The sequence below is a fragment of the Canis aureus genome, chromosome 21 (assembly GCF_053574225.1).
Source record: "Canis aureus isolate CA01 chromosome 21, VMU_Caureus_v.1.0, whole genome shotgun sequence".
NCBI classification, from domain to species: domain Eukaryota; kingdom Metazoa; phylum Chordata; class Mammalia; order Carnivora; family Canidae; genus Canis; species Canis aureus.
This window is the reverse complement of record NC_135631.1, coordinates 44,729,928-44,745,624: the sequence shown is the minus strand read 5'-3', so window position 1 is coordinate 44,745,624 and position 15,697 is coordinate 44,729,928. Positions and strand designations below refer to the sequence as shown.

At 36.9% G+C, this 15,697-nt stretch overlaps 1 gene segment (V, D, J or C); it reads left to right on the top strand.

Moving 5' to 3' along the window:
- The first annotated feature begins 5,644 nt into the window (after nt 1-5,644).
- Nucleotides 5,645-15,697, top strand: part of LOC144292076 (T-cell receptor gamma chain C region C10.5-like) — a 32,076-nt gene continuing 22,023 nt past the window's right edge. The window contains 1 exon segment of the C gene segment in view: nt 5,645-5,711. Coding sequence covers nt 5,645-5,711 — 67 coding nt within the window.

The window sequence follows — 15,697 nt, the reverse complement described above, 5'->3', positions numbered from 1 at the left end:
GGTATTCATCGAATTATTAAATAAGTCATCATCACCTAAGTAGAAAAAGTAAAGAGATCTCTGTGTAGATAAATGATTATAGTACCAGTATTATGCTGAACCCAATTCTGTGTTCATGATGTTCCATAATACAATAAACAAGGGTACGGTAGTAAAACAATCTTATTAACACTTATTAAAACAAAGAGCTATGCTTGCCACTTTCATCAGGTCAACCAAAATCCAGCCTTTCATGTTTATTAGAATTTATCTATCTTTTCAGTCCTTCCTTCCTGGAGGCAGTTACTGTTCATGGTGAGCTGATCATGGGGACTTTTATCTTCATCTTTATCCTTTTTCTTTAAGTTTCTTCAAGGAAGACCTTTGTCCACATGTCCTGCTTAGCAGCCCTGTGATATTCCTTGAGTCACATGTCACTTCTCTGTACCTCACTGTCCTGATCTATGAAATGAGAACTGCAAGCCTCCATATCATGTGATTGTTGTGAAGACGGAAAAGTAGAGGAATATTTAGGAAAAAATGTCTATCAACAAAAAAATACTCATTAATATTATCTGATTTTTTGGAGGGGGGAGTGGAGAGGCAGACAGGGAGAGAGAATCTTAAGCATAATCCATGCTCTGCACAAGCCCCATGTTAGACTAAATCTCATGACCCTGAGATCATAAACTGAGCAGAAATCAAGAGACAGACGCTTAACCAGACAAGGCATCCCAAATGTTTGCTTTCCTGAAAGCTAATGTCTATTGAACATGCAGTATTTTAAAATATTATACTAAGAAAGTATGTTCATAAAACAGTTTCTGACAGAAATAACTCTAATTTCCACAGAAATCAAGACTTAACCATTTCTTTACTGAAGGACAATACAAGGAATAAGATATTGTCTCCTAAGTGGAGACAGAACAGATGGTGAACATTAACTGACAGACCCTTACAATGTGCTCAAGCACAAGTATAGGACCTGATTTCAGAGAATAAGTAAATGCCAATAATTTATTCATTGACTTTTCAACATAAAACAGTGAAAAGTTTATTTCTAACCATAGAATCTGCAGTGGGCTTCTGTGGGAATACAGATCTTTCCTTGCAACTTTCCTATTTGAGCTACTCACCTTAAGGATAAATTCCCCAACAAACATCAACATATTCATTCCCTCTGTCCCCTATTTGAAGGCCCCACAGTCTAGTGTCCAACTTTGAGATCTCCTCAGGGGAAAGAGGGATTTGCAGGCCAGGCACATACACTCCATGGGATCCTTCAGCCCTTCTCCCTCCTCAGTTGGGTTCATGTTCTTTGTTGGTCATTTTAACCCATGCTGTTTATGACCACGACAGTATCTTAATGGGGAGACCATTGCTTTCTTGAGTTTGATCAGAACCTTCCTAGTCCCTTTTATTTTTTTATGGAAGAGAATTGAAAGCCAGAACTGAGTGGAACACGTGAATGGGGAAGACCAACCCTTTCCAAAAGGAATGCATGAGAAGTGTGGAATCTGCTTCTGAAGACATCCTTGCTACATTACTATTTTGCTTCTCAAAATGTCTTTGCTAAATGTATTTTCTCATGTTATGTATAGAACAGCAGTGTACTTCATACTATAATGTCTTCAGATAACAGCCTTCTGGAGACAAAAATTATATCAGAGAGCTCTAGAAAAGTTACAGAAAAGTTTAATGTTAAAATAATGAAGAAAGGCAAATAATTTATGTTGCATTCAGAAGACGGAATAGTTTAGTCATTTAAAATGTCCTTTCAATATTGATTATTAAAAGTGAAAATGTTTACCTCAAACACAAAAAACTACACAAAGTTCATACTGATAATTACATCTCATATACATAAATGTCTCTCTTGGTGGAAGAAAGAAAATGAAAAGAAATATTTAAGTTTTAAGATACCATTTTGCCTGATAGGATGGGTTTTTCTTCCTTACTCATTTATTGATTTTATACACTTAAATGTAAGAAGGAGAATTTTACAATGAAAATATTATTTCAGAAGATTTTTTTCTTCTTTTTCAATAATAAATGAGTACACCTTGAAAACTTAAGAAGGGACATAATATTGCTATGCACAAAATATAATTTATGTTTATTATCATTTATCAGGTGCATATACTTTAAGTTCATTCCCATTGTTAGAATGATAATGTAACTTTCTCAATTTGAGAGATATTTCTTTCAGCAATTATAGATGTAGAAACTGAGACAAAAATAGATTAAATACGTAGGTCCACATGCAAGGAGGTATGTAATAAAGGGGGTTGCGAATTTCATAGGCCATTAATAATGATTTTCACGAAAAGTTGGTAAGGCCTTGATAAATTTTCAATATATGAAGTTAGCTAAATGGGTTAAATGGTAGAGGATGCTGTTTAATTATACATATTATAGTCATGAAAAATACTAGTTTCATAGATTATTTAAGACCTGGAATATTGCTCACAATAATTATTCAGGAGATTAATAATAACAGCTATCACATGGAACTGCAGAGAGGAGTAAATAAAATAGTATAAGAAAGCTTTTAGAACTTTGTCTGAAATATAACAATTCCACATTTCTTATTAGATGTCTAGTAATTGCAAAGTGAATCATTACATAATACACATAACATTGCTTTGAAAATGATTCTGCCTGTGACGTCATGCTCATGAGACAATTGCAAGACCAGAGTGAATAGAGATTGCTTTGACCCAGGTATCCCCAGCAGTCGTGGTCTAGTCCCTTTATGGAGGAATCCAAATGATAAATCAAGTTTGCTTTCTCTGAGTCCTAATCTTCCTCGTGACATTTCAATCTACTTTTAAAAAACACAAAAACCCTCCAGTGCTAGCATACATGCATATTCGATAATATCAATGAGATATTTCAGGGTCTGATTGTTGTTCTGTTGTGCTGTGTGACAGAAGAGTAGGGTCAAGTTTCCCATCTGAGTCCCCAATAACAGCAAATCACAGACAGTTAGACATACAGGATGAATCCAGCAGACCTGTCCTCATGTTACTGAGCAGTGTTTCTGAAGTATGGGATTCCTGTATGTGAATGTGTGAGTAGGTCTAAGAAACATCCTGGCTCACCCCACATAGACGCATTCACCAGGAATTTATTTTGAAGTTTGGAACCCTCTTACCCCATCTGCTCAGCACTCATGGGGCACAGAAAGCCCCAGAATTGTTCACACCTCTGACAGATCATGAAGAACCCCAGGGAACTATCTAAGCCACCACTTCTGAGAAACCAGAACCAGTCCTGCCCTCCTGTCGCTGCCTTGACAAATCCTGTTAACAGGCGCCTCACTTCTTACCTTTTTGCTGGGGAGCCTGCCAGGGCAGTAGGATGCCACTTCTGGAAGCAGTCATCTTCTCAACCCTCTGGGCTTGTGAATTGTCCCTCAGGCACTCCAGTCTACAGAAAAGACTCGAGAAATTCTTTCTTGTTGTCCTTTTACATATTCTTAGTTCATGGATATTTCTCTTCATTGCTTGCAGTTGGCCTTGGGCAGATAAAGGTGGAGCAACCTGCAATATCATTTTCTAGAACAAGAGATAAGTGTGCCCATGTATCATGCAAGATTTCCCTTAGGACATTAACAAAGGAGTCTTTCACTGGTACTGACAGAAACTTGATCAGGGATAGAATATCTAACATTTGTCTCAACAAAGCTTCCCAATTAAGTGAGGAGAACAACAAGCTTCCACTTCAACCTTGACAATAGATTTCTTAAGGAAACAACATGAGGCTGTGTACTACTGTGGCTGCTGGATTTGTATCCACAGCATTAGAGTTGCCCATAGAAGCTGCACAAGAACCATCTTCAGGTCTGGCCCACCCACATTCTACTCAAGATGGGCAACCACAGAGGCTGCACAGCTGGGTCCCCACCTGAGCCTCTCCCTCCGTAGCATTGCCTTAGCTTTATAGGGAGACATTATAGATTCTACTCACACAGTGAGCCCCATGAGATATTAGCAATTATGGTCCAAATTAAAGCAGTTTGACCGATTTTCCACTAAATTAGTTTGTCTGGGAACTTTGAAATCACAGAGTGAATGGTTTAAAGGAAAATCCATTTGTCTGTTAATGTACTATAGAGAGAGATTTCTAGTATCTGAATGGTTCAAAGTGAAGAGAGTAAAAGAATATACAGATTACACAAATATTTCTTATTGTTACTCTGTAACTTTATTCATGGGCATTGCAGTTTTTTAGAGGTAAAATGATCTGTCAAACATAAAAAGTCCATGCATTGATTACCATTCTGTGGCCATAATGAAGGAATATACAGATTGTTTTATCCCTATGTAAATGGCAGCTAATGAGATAATGGAGAAACCAAGGTAGAAATCCTGTATCTTAGAGGTCAAAGAAGTACCTCACTCCACATTCAGGGTCAACACTAGCACAAAAGGAACACTACTGCATTGGAACAAGACTCTGAGCATATCAGGTGGCTGAAAAATGATGGATATGCTTCTAAGACCATGTCTTCCAGGGCTCCTCAAAGAAGACTGCAAAAAACCTGAATAAGTTTCAGTTGGTTAAAAGAAGGGTAATATATGCTTATCCATAAAGAAAAGATGGCAAAGTTCTTTCACAAAGAACTAAATTTAAAAATCGTGATTGAGAATAAAATTTTGTAATTAGTACCTGGATAGTCACTCGTTTTCAACAAATAGCAAGACACACAAGTAATGTGTGAAATTACATAATCACCATGCTTACAGTTTCACTCTGGTTCCTGAGATCATGACAATAACCTTCATTCTGTTTCTCATTCCAAGAATCAAGTGGAGCTGTCAAGTGCAGAGATGCTATGAAAACAGAATGAATTCCTGCCACAGCAGTGTCAGAACCTTCCCAGGGGCAAACACAGGTTGTTGTGTCCCACACCCTAACCATCATGATTCCTAATTGGGATGGTTCCTAGCATGAGGAACCTGAGGACCTGAGTTTCAACAGGGCCTCATCTGTCCCCCAATATGTGTACAGAAACAAAGTTAAGTAGATCCCTGAATGAACTATTGGGATCAGAGAACAATGAACCCTCTCTAAAAAGATGTGAGTGGAAAAAGGAATAAAGTTTCTCACAGTATCTGTGCTAAATATTTTACACAGATTATTTTATTTAATCCTCAAAGAGCAATGCAGAATGGGATGGATTGGCCACATAGGGAGATGGAGCCACTCTGACTTTTCAACATGCAATAGTCATGAAACAATACAGTGGTGGGTAGTATGGAAAGAGGCACATTATCTGTGTGGCTTTGAAGGGAGAAGATACTATGTAGCCATTAAAAACCAGTTTTTGGAAAAATTATATATACAGTTTACAAATTTAGTGAAGGTCAGAGCAAATTTTCTCAGATTTGGGCCTTGGTAGGCATTTCTTAGATGTGAATATTAAACCCCAAGGGGCCTAGACACCAAGGGGTCTCCCCAAGAGAAGGCTTGATCAAGATGGAAGTCCAGCAGTGGAGTCAGCCAATAGTTTTTGGATTTAATAATGAGATTATTTTATAACAATGTAAATATAACTGTATATATGACACTTAAAATGGTAATATATTTATATAGTATTACTACTCTGTGACTCCCTTAAAAAAAAAAAAAAGAAAACAAAAAGCTACAATCAACCATAATGGTAATGGTAGTTACCATAGAACAGGGGGTCTATACCATAGAACAGAATGCTCTGCCCATGCCAGGTAAGCCCCAGTTTTTTAAGTAAAGTTTTATTGAAACACAATCTTGACCATATGCTTACAAATTGCCTGTAGTTGGTTTGCACTTCAAAGACAGCTTTGAGTAGTTGAATCAGAGACCCTCAAAGCCAAAAATGTTGACCACTTGGCCCTTTAAAGAACATGTTTGTCAATTTTGCTCTAGAATGATATACTGTGAGTGACACTTATTTTTAGTTTATGTTTCCCTGTTTTGCAGTGTGTCCTAAATGACCCTTTGTTACATATCCATCGTCCCCATACTAACCATCTTACTCTGGATAAATTCCTGAATATATCTGATTCATTCACCTCATTTGAAAATGGAAAGTATAATTTAATTTACCTGAAAGAACTGTTGAGAGTAGGAACTTAAATAATACATATATAATTCTTACAAGTTCTTAATGCTCACTATACTGAAGCTTCACATTACTTATATGGGTTATTATGGCATTTTGGACATAATATGACAACATGTGAAACAAAACCCATGAACTATTCTTTTCTCTTTTATTTTAAATAATAGAAATAAGTGAAAATTGACAACTTATCATTTCACACATTTTTAATAGAACACCTGCTGACATTCCTGGAATGTAACCATGCATATCATTTCCAAAATGTCTATGACTGGTTTTGTTTTACAGTGGCAGATGTGAGGATTCACAACAGAGACATTAGTGCTAAAATCCTAAATAAAATATATGTTATCTGACCCTGAAGAAAAAATTGGACAGCCTGTCCTGTGCAAAAAGAGTAAGGGAATGAGTTTGTATCTATAATTAAAATTCAAGATGTAATAAGAGAAAATAACTATAAAGTTTACTCCATGAAAATGAAAACAAAATTTGCATGGCAAAAAGTAGCCTAAGTTATAGCACACATGACAAACCATGAGGAAATATTACAACCTGTTTAGCACATAATGGTCAACTATGCCTAATAGAAAAATGCATTTTAAAAATGGAGGTAAAGCATTTCAAATATCCTATAGGAAAATGTTAAAAAACATCAAATTTAATTCATGAAAAAAATATACAAATAGCTCTTAAACTTATACAAAGTTGAAAAAATTCACTTACAATAACGTAAAGTTCAATTGAAACTCTGAGATCCCATTTTCACTCCTAAGCTGGCAAGAATATAAGTTTGACAATATTTTATGTTGGCAATGCTGTGAGAGAAAACAAGCACTCATACATTTCTGGTAAGGATGCAAAATATACCATTTTGTGGGGGGATTTGGAAATATCTAATGAAAGCTCATATATATTTACTTTTCGTGTTGGCAAAACTACCTTCAGAAATTTACTCTGAAGGCATAATTTTAACATTTTGAAAATACATAGACACCAAGGTATTCATTGGATGACTGCAAAATGTGAAATTACATAAACTACCAGACTAAGGATATTGGTTGAATAAATGTTGGCACTTGACACAATAGAATCCTATATACTGTAAAATAGATGTGAGATGCAAAATCAACTATAATTCATATGACAGCAAGACACAACTGGAAATTGAATTGTAAAAATAGTACCATTTACAATAGCAACAACAATATCAAAAAACCAATAGAATACTTAGTGAAAAATTAATTCAATATTATGAAGGATTTGTATGCTGGAAACAATACAACTTTAAAGACAGAAGTTGAAGAACTACATAAGTGTAGAGTTATATCATGCTCATAGATTGGAAGACTCAATATATTTAAGACATCAAAAATTCCCCCAAAGAAAAGCATATTAACAGTTAGAGTTCAGCCTGTCTGATCAGGACAGTAAAGTATTGGTGAATTCATGGATGTAGGGATAAGAGGAAAAATTCGGAAATAGGAAAACACATAAATGGGTAACTAATTTCTAACATTGTTAATGAAAAAAGAGTGGACTTTTCAACAAATGTTATTGGAACAATTGTTTCTCTATGTGAAAAACAAAACAAGAACAACACAATAATACAAAGCACCATATACACCAACTCATTAAAAATGTTTTCTAGGTTATGTGTATAACCTAAAAAATAAAACATCCAGATGAAAATACAAAAGATTATGTTAGGCAAAGATTGCTCACATAGGACACTGAAAAGCAAGATCATTAAAAAGTATTTGATAGACTGCACTTCTTCAAAATTAGCATTTCTGCTCTTGCAAGACTAAAAAAGAGAAAACTGGAAAATTTCAGAAAAGTGGAAGGAAAAGCCAGTGGTTAGAAGAAAATATTTGTAAAAGCCAAAGTAGAGAAAAGGCTGGTGTTCAGAGTATTGAGAGAAACATTATAACTCAATAATAAGAAAAGAAACCTAGTTAAAAAATGGGAAAGTCAAATAATAGAATTTAGGCAGAACTCACCTGAAATTTACTTCTCTTTTGTTTTTTTTAGGATTTTAATGTAAAGAAAAAACAAAAACAAAACAAAATAAAACAAAACAAAAAAGGCAGAGGACCTGAATGTGCTCAGAGATGAACAGAACTGGAAATGGCACTGTTGTCATTTTACAATAATATCCCAAACAGCAGGAATGAAATGTAATACTTTGAGTCCATCAGACAACAAGTTGCCAGGTATGTGATTATACACAAAAACTGGAGACAAACAAGCATTTGTAGGGAGAAACAGGAGGTGAGCATTTGCTCACCTTGCACGTATGTTGTCAAACACACCTGGTCACAGATGAAAGTTGAATTTGTTAATTAAATAATAAGAACTCAGTTGACTAGTAGTAGAGTGAGAACCCTTGGGATCATATCAATCACATTTCCTAGCGCCTTTGAAGCATCTTCTCCATGAGCCCCACAAAATTCTTGCGGTTAAGATAAGGAACAATCGAGAGTGAGCTTCCCCTTTGGTACTGCAGAAGAACAACATCTACTGCTAAAACCCACCCAGACCTCATCTACCCCATCGCTACTGTAGGAAAAAAAGTGACTTCATTGCAAGGAAAGATGCTGGTGGAATCTCACTGCAGCTGAGGGAAGGCAAAGGTGGGGACCACCGAGACTTTGCAAGGAACATCTCCCCTATGTCCAAAAGTAACAAGGTTTCCCTCTGCAGAAGGATGGGCATGAAAACCATGGCCTGGAGTAGGTGGAAGAGGGAGACAAGTATTGAACATATTCCACCTCTGGAAAAGAGGAGGGAATACCTTTGAAGGCCATATGTTGAAGACCCATTTCACTGTATCTGATAAAATAGAGCCTTAATTAATATATCAGAGAATGTCTCCTTTCCTGGCCTTTTACCACCCCACTAGCAAAACTAGAATAAAAGTAACAGTAGAATAAATCTAAGAGAGCTTCAAGAGGCAGACTTCGTCTGGGGAACAAAACGAGAGGACTCAAAGACAACTAAAGAGACAAAGACAAAGTAGAACTAGAGTTTTTTTAAGTGTCTGAAGTTTGATACAACAAATTTCAACTCTTATCACATTGCAACAAAAAACTTGAAATCCAAGGTAACTCCTGACTCCTTAATCCAAGTCCAAGTGACCCAGGGTAACTTTATCTTCTATCTTTACCACTCTGAGGACTAGCCTGGCTTGGAGATGTGAATTTTCTATGCCTCTCCACCAAAAAACGCTTCCTGGGAAGGAAGCCATACCAGTGTGCACAATATGTGCTGATATTCAATGAATGAATGAATGATGGAAACTACAAGGCCTTTGGAATGATATAAACCTAGGTTTGAATATCTGCTCAGCCATTTAACTGACAGCACAATCCAGGAAAGTAACTAAATCTTTCTCATAAGTTTGCTGGGAACTGAAGGCGGTTCCATACAGGACAGTTCTAGCACTGGGTCAGTACATCACACTGTCCTTTCCCATTACAACTAAACTGCCTTCCTTGACGGGATGAGCACTGGGTGATATGATATATGTTGGCAAATTGAACTCCAATTAAAAAAAAACTGCCTTCCTGAGCCATCTCAGCTAACTCAGGGACTCTTCATAAGTCACATCTTACATTTTCCTCCAAATAACAGTAGGATTTGCTGTATTTTGCAAACCTAAGAATAGTGAGTAGGAAAAGAGTCCAGAGTAATAAAACAAAGGATTGTTTTTCTCCAAGTGTTTTCTTCATTCACAGCAAAGTATCTTAAAATCACAGCATCTAAACTACAGTAATTGCTAACTACCCCCCAAATTTGTGAACCTTCTTCAAACTACTGATCTATAAAATGCATATATTTCTGCATAAAGTTGTGGGATTATTATCTCATTGTTATTATATACTGTAAAAGGTCTTTTCTTCCAATTTTCATGATAGCATTATAGCTCACTACACTCTTGCCAAATATGGTGAAAAACCTGTATCTCAGAGAGAAAAAGAGTTTAAAGATAGGTGTGTTTGAAAGAAAACATAAATGAAAACTGTGAAGGTGTTGTCCCCCAAAGAAGACAACACTAAGTTATTATAATATAGGTGGTTGGTGAGATCTTCTAGGATCTGATAGTTCTTTATAGCAGGAACATAATAAAAATAACATGGAACATTCTTTCCTTAGTCTATTGCAAAACTTCCTCTCTTGTCTTTGCCTGTGAGGAACAAGGACCACCATTGCCTCTCCAGTCCTTTTTTTTTTTTCTTTTTTAAAAGATTTTATTTATTTATTCATGAGAGTCATAGAGAGAGAGGCAGAGACATAGGTAGAGGGAGAAGCAGGCTTCCTGTGGGGAACCCGATGCGAGACTCCATCCAAGACCGTCTTTACATTTCCAAAGCTCACAGAATAGCTTCCAAGAGGCTTCTTCTTTCAACAAATCAGAGAACTGGGTTTTTTTTTTCTAATTTTAGTTTTAATAACAAATCTATTTTTCTTTTTTCTTTTTTTTAAATTTTTATTTATTTATGATAGTCACAGAGAGAGAAAGAGAGAGAGGCAGAGACATAGGCAGAGGGAGAAGCAGGCTCCATGCACCGGGAGCCCGATGTGGGATTCGATCTCGGGTCTCCAGGATCGCACCCTGGGCCAAAGGCAGGTGCCAAACCGCTGTGCCACCCAGGGATCCTCAAATCTATTTTTATATTAGAGTTAAACTTCTACAAATTTCTTTTCATTCCAGGAAAATATTTTCATCAAGGAATCATTTTCTCATTTTTTCTTTGCCTTGTATAGATTAGGGTATCCAAATGGTAAAGGTGGCATACTGAAAAATGGAGATAGAGATCACTATTCTCATTTCTCAAGTATATTTCTGTTGGCATGGTCACTTTTTCAGTTACGAAGCATATCCTCTTTCAGAAATGTAATCCCACATTGCTGACATAGTAGGCCTGGTGTTTGTGAGAACAGAAGGGCTTTTCCTTTGATGCATTTCTGAGCAGTTTCACACACTTGAACACCTGGAAATCAAAATATCTTAATTCTCTGAACACCTTTCCTGGTACTTTAGAAAAATCATTTGTTGACCACTTAGTCCCTATCCCTTCTTTTTCTTTCTTTTCTTCCTTTTCTTTCTTTGCTTCTCTTTCCTTTCCTTTCTCCTCTTTCTTTTTTCTTTCTCTCTCTCTCTTTCTCTCTTTATTTCTTTTTTTAAAAATATTTTAATTATTTATTTTTATTTTTTTTCTGTTTCTTTTTTTTTTTAATTTTTTATTGGTGTTCAATTTACTAACATACAGAATAACCCCCAGTGCCCGTCACCCATTCACTCCCACCCCCCGCCCTCCTCCCCTTCTACCACCCCTAGTTCGTTTCCCAGAGTTAGCAGTCTTTACGTTCTGTCTCCCTTTCTGATATTTCCCACACATTTCTTCTCCCATCTCACACCAGTAATTATTTAAATAGATACACAGACACACAGGCAGAGGGAGAAGCAGGCTCCATGCGGGGAGCCTGATGTGGGACTCGATCCCAGGCCTCCCGGATCACACCCTGGGTTGAAGGTGGGGCTAAACTGCTGAGCCACCAGGGCTGCCCTCTTTTTCTCTTTCTTTCTTTTTATTTGCTTCCTTTGTCTCCATTTTCTATCAACATTTTTCTATGTTTATTGTCTCCATCAAAACAGACATTTGGGTCAATTAATCTGAAGAAAACTTAGAAAATATCCAATGACATTAAGCCTATATTGAAGGACTTTTAATGAACTCAAAAGATCAAATTTGCCAATACAAGGTTTCTCCCTACTGGCCATGCCATGAGGATCAGGAGAAGGCTGACATTTTTGCAGAAGCTCTAACCAGTGTGATAACCTCTAACCAGGCTGGGTCAAGATATTTGCAGAAGGTACTAAGCTTATAGTAACTCCTCCTGGTAAGTAACTTTGTTCTTTTTTGATCCTGTGAATGAAAAACTGAGAGATGCTTTTTAGAAAAAACAATGTAAGATCACCTCAGGCATATGGACAACAATTATGCAGGAACTGTTCTCTATATAAGGGTACAAAACTACTTCGTAAACTGGTTTTTTACTTCCCTGCTTGCAAGCAGATTGAAATTCTACTTTTAGAAAATATACACACAAAAGGGTAAACGGAGTCTTGAAATTAAAATCTTTCTAGGACTGTGTCTGTGAACTATTTGTGTAAGTTCTTGGTTCAGGTTGGTTATCTTGTAGATGGTCTTTTAAGTGAGAAACACTTCGATGAAGTAGCTCTAGTATTAATAGTGCTCCTTTTTTGGCAGATAGTGCTCCTTTCTCTAATAGCCTGTAAAACAGGTAAGATTGCTTTTGATCTTACCTTTATGGGCAGTGAAAAAAATTAACTCTTACAGTGGATGACTATAGAACATCAAGAAATGAACACATTCTTATGACTCTAGCTTCTTAGTAGGTTGGCTGAGATTAGTCAAAATTTGTGCTATTGTGAGTCTTGTGCTATTGCCTAGAGAGGGTCCAGTTTAAAGGAATTTGTGAGCTCAGTAAACCATTTTAGCTCTAGAATCCATGAAAAGAGTCTGTCTGCATTTTACATCCTCATTTGTTCATTTATTGTCTCAATAAACAGTCATTGAAGACAGTTTCTTTGCTAGACACTAGAGATACCTAAGTGGAGGCACAAGACACAGTCCCAACACTCATAAGCTTGTAGCCTCCTGGGTAAATATTCTAGATTGTGGCTTGATTGAGCCCCGTGTGTTTTGGCCTGTGACTGCCAGAGACACAGAATGTGGGATTCATGAGCTCTTTTGCTTTCTTAATTTATATAATAAATAATTATTGCTTATAAAATCTATATATTGGTTTTGTGGAAAATTTGATAAAGTGGCCTCACACCATACTATTAAAGACAACAATACTATAGCTAATGTTTATTGAGAGTCAGATACCTGTTTCTGTGCCAATTCTCAATCCTTAAGAGTGTTGTACAGGAAATTTTCTTATTCCAATTTTACTGATGGAGAAATTGAGGCTTAGAGAGTTCAGTGATTTTCCTAAATTTACATGGCTAGTTTTTTTGTTTTGTTTTGTTTTGTTTTGTTTTTACATGGCTAGTTATTATGGCAAAGATTGGGACCCAATAGATACTGGTTTGTTCCAAAGGGCATAGTGTATACCATTATATGCTTTTGGAAACATTCAGCCATCTTTTTATTCAGAACATATACTTTTTTGTAGTCTGACCTTTTAAATAGCCTATGTAGTTGAATGTTTAACTAGTTATAGCTCATAATTGGCATTACTCCTCATGCAGAAAACAATGCTTCTGCTTTTAATCATGGCACTATATTCCCTCTTTCACTTCAAGATATCATTTAAGTCATGTTGAATTGTGTTTGCTAAATTCTCATAATTTAGGGCATTTCTGTTAAAGGTCCAGTCCTTTTGATACCATTTCATTCAAACTTTCAGTATCGGCATCAAAATGCTGGAAATACCAAAGCTCGCAGAGAATGGGAGCGGTTGTACTAATGCAGGACTCAACTGCATAACTCAGAGCAGCATTCCCACTCATGCTGGGCAGCTGCAGAAAGGCCAAACAAAACAAATAGGGTCCTCTGATGAGCAGCACAGGATTTTAAATCAATGCCCTGGAACTTGTTAGGGTAATTTCAAGTTCAAAAGACCAGTCTTTCAGGAATAAATATGTTAAGGATTTTCATTAATATTTCATATACTCTAACAACTCATCTGGCATAGAAGTAGTAAGTGTAAATTACACTCTAGGAAAAGAACTGATATGATACATGAAAACCTTTTAAGAAAACAGATTTAGAAGTTTCAGGAAAATGGCAAAAAAAGGTAAAATCAGACTCTCAGTTGCTTGTGAATGTGATGAGAAAGACAGACCCAAACTGCCCAAGCAGGGAGAGGTCAGTTCATCCAGTCTTGACTACATTCATATCTAATGTGATTTTGCTTGAGATTCATTTTTCTTTAATTCCAGCAGGGCCTGTTTATATATATTCATATAAATATTGAAAAATATGGGCAAAAAAAAATATGGGCAAATTGTAAAAGAGGTACAAAGGGAGATTTTTGTAAAAGCTTTTCAGACAGTGTTCCTGGAATAGTTGGAGGAACAAAGTGTTTGGTCCCGGCACAACGCTCAGGGTTACAGGTAAAATTTTTAGAAATCCTTCAGTATGAGGTAGGGAGGGGAGGGATACTAGGTGCTGGTGCTGGCTCTGAATTCTAGGATTTGGTCCCAGTTTGGTCATCAGTAGCAGCGAGATGCCTGGAGAGGTGGTTGACTCTGCCTTAGTCCTAGGGATAGTTGCTGACTGAGCTAGCTTGTAGGGTATTAACAGGGAACTAAGTAGCTAGAGCAAGGGGAGGGGGGTCCACTAAGAGGTGGAAATTTTAGGTCCGTTAGCAATGTCTGCCTTGAAAGATTTGTATGAAAATTTGTGTGTCTTATTTATTTGATTCCAAAAATAACTAATGAAAAAAAATAAGCCAGAAAATGATAAACTTGCCATTTTGTCTATAGCAGATTCGTATAAGGCATCGACATATTTAACTGCACAAACATCTCCAAGAGTGTCATAAGCTGGGTTTGTTTTTTCCAAATTCAGTCCAGTAAATTTGTTCATCCTCATTAGCCTTAGGGATGAAATTTTGCCAGGATGAGGGATAATATTTCACTGGGCTGTTTCTACCTGATAGGATCTATTCAAATAAATGTTTTCAAAGAATTTTCACAAGGCTGGTGAAATATTATGTGGCGTGTTCTGGTGAGAGATGAAATGATTACTCAGAGTCCAATATTTTGGAACAAAGAGAGGCCCGAAGGGTTACACAGGCAGCCACTGCCAAGAAGTGAAGGAAGGTACTGAGAGGAAGTCCCCAGTCCCAATTGGCTATTGATTTTATTACCATAGATTTTAAGTATGTGGAAACAAGGAAGGAAAAACAACTCCCAATCATGGGAAGGGCAGCAGAGAACTGTGGACATGACTATCCGGACAGGTCTCTGAGGAGCATTAACTAGAGAGCAGTGGGGGATGAGAGAACTGACCCCAGCAGGCCTGGCTATGTATCCACCATCATTGCTGTTCAGTACTGACCAATGGCAGGAATAATAGGCTTTTCCCACACACATAATGCTGTTCCCATGTATGCGCGTCCCTGTTCTTATTGTTTCTTTTACCAGCTGAGATCCTGCTCTTCCACAGTGAAACAATAGAAAAGTGAAAGAAATTATTTATTTTGATGATTTTAGTGGTTATGATCATAGGCACACATGAATTCATAAGTTGAAAAGCATCTTTCTAATCCTCTTTTTTTCCAACTGACTGCAATATAAATTCTAACAGTCTGGGATACCTGGGTGGCTCAGCGGCTAAGCACCTGCCTTTGGCTCAGGGTGTGATCCTGGAGTCCCAGGATCGAGTCCCACATCGGGCTCCCTGCATGGAGTCTGCTTCTCCCTCTGCCTGTGTCTCTGCCTCTTTCTGTGTCTCTCATGAATAAATAAATAAAATCTTTAAAAAGAATTCTAACAATCTAATTAAATAATGGTGACACAGATATACTTCACAAGGTTGAAAAAAATTTTAGGTGTGGTGCAGAGAG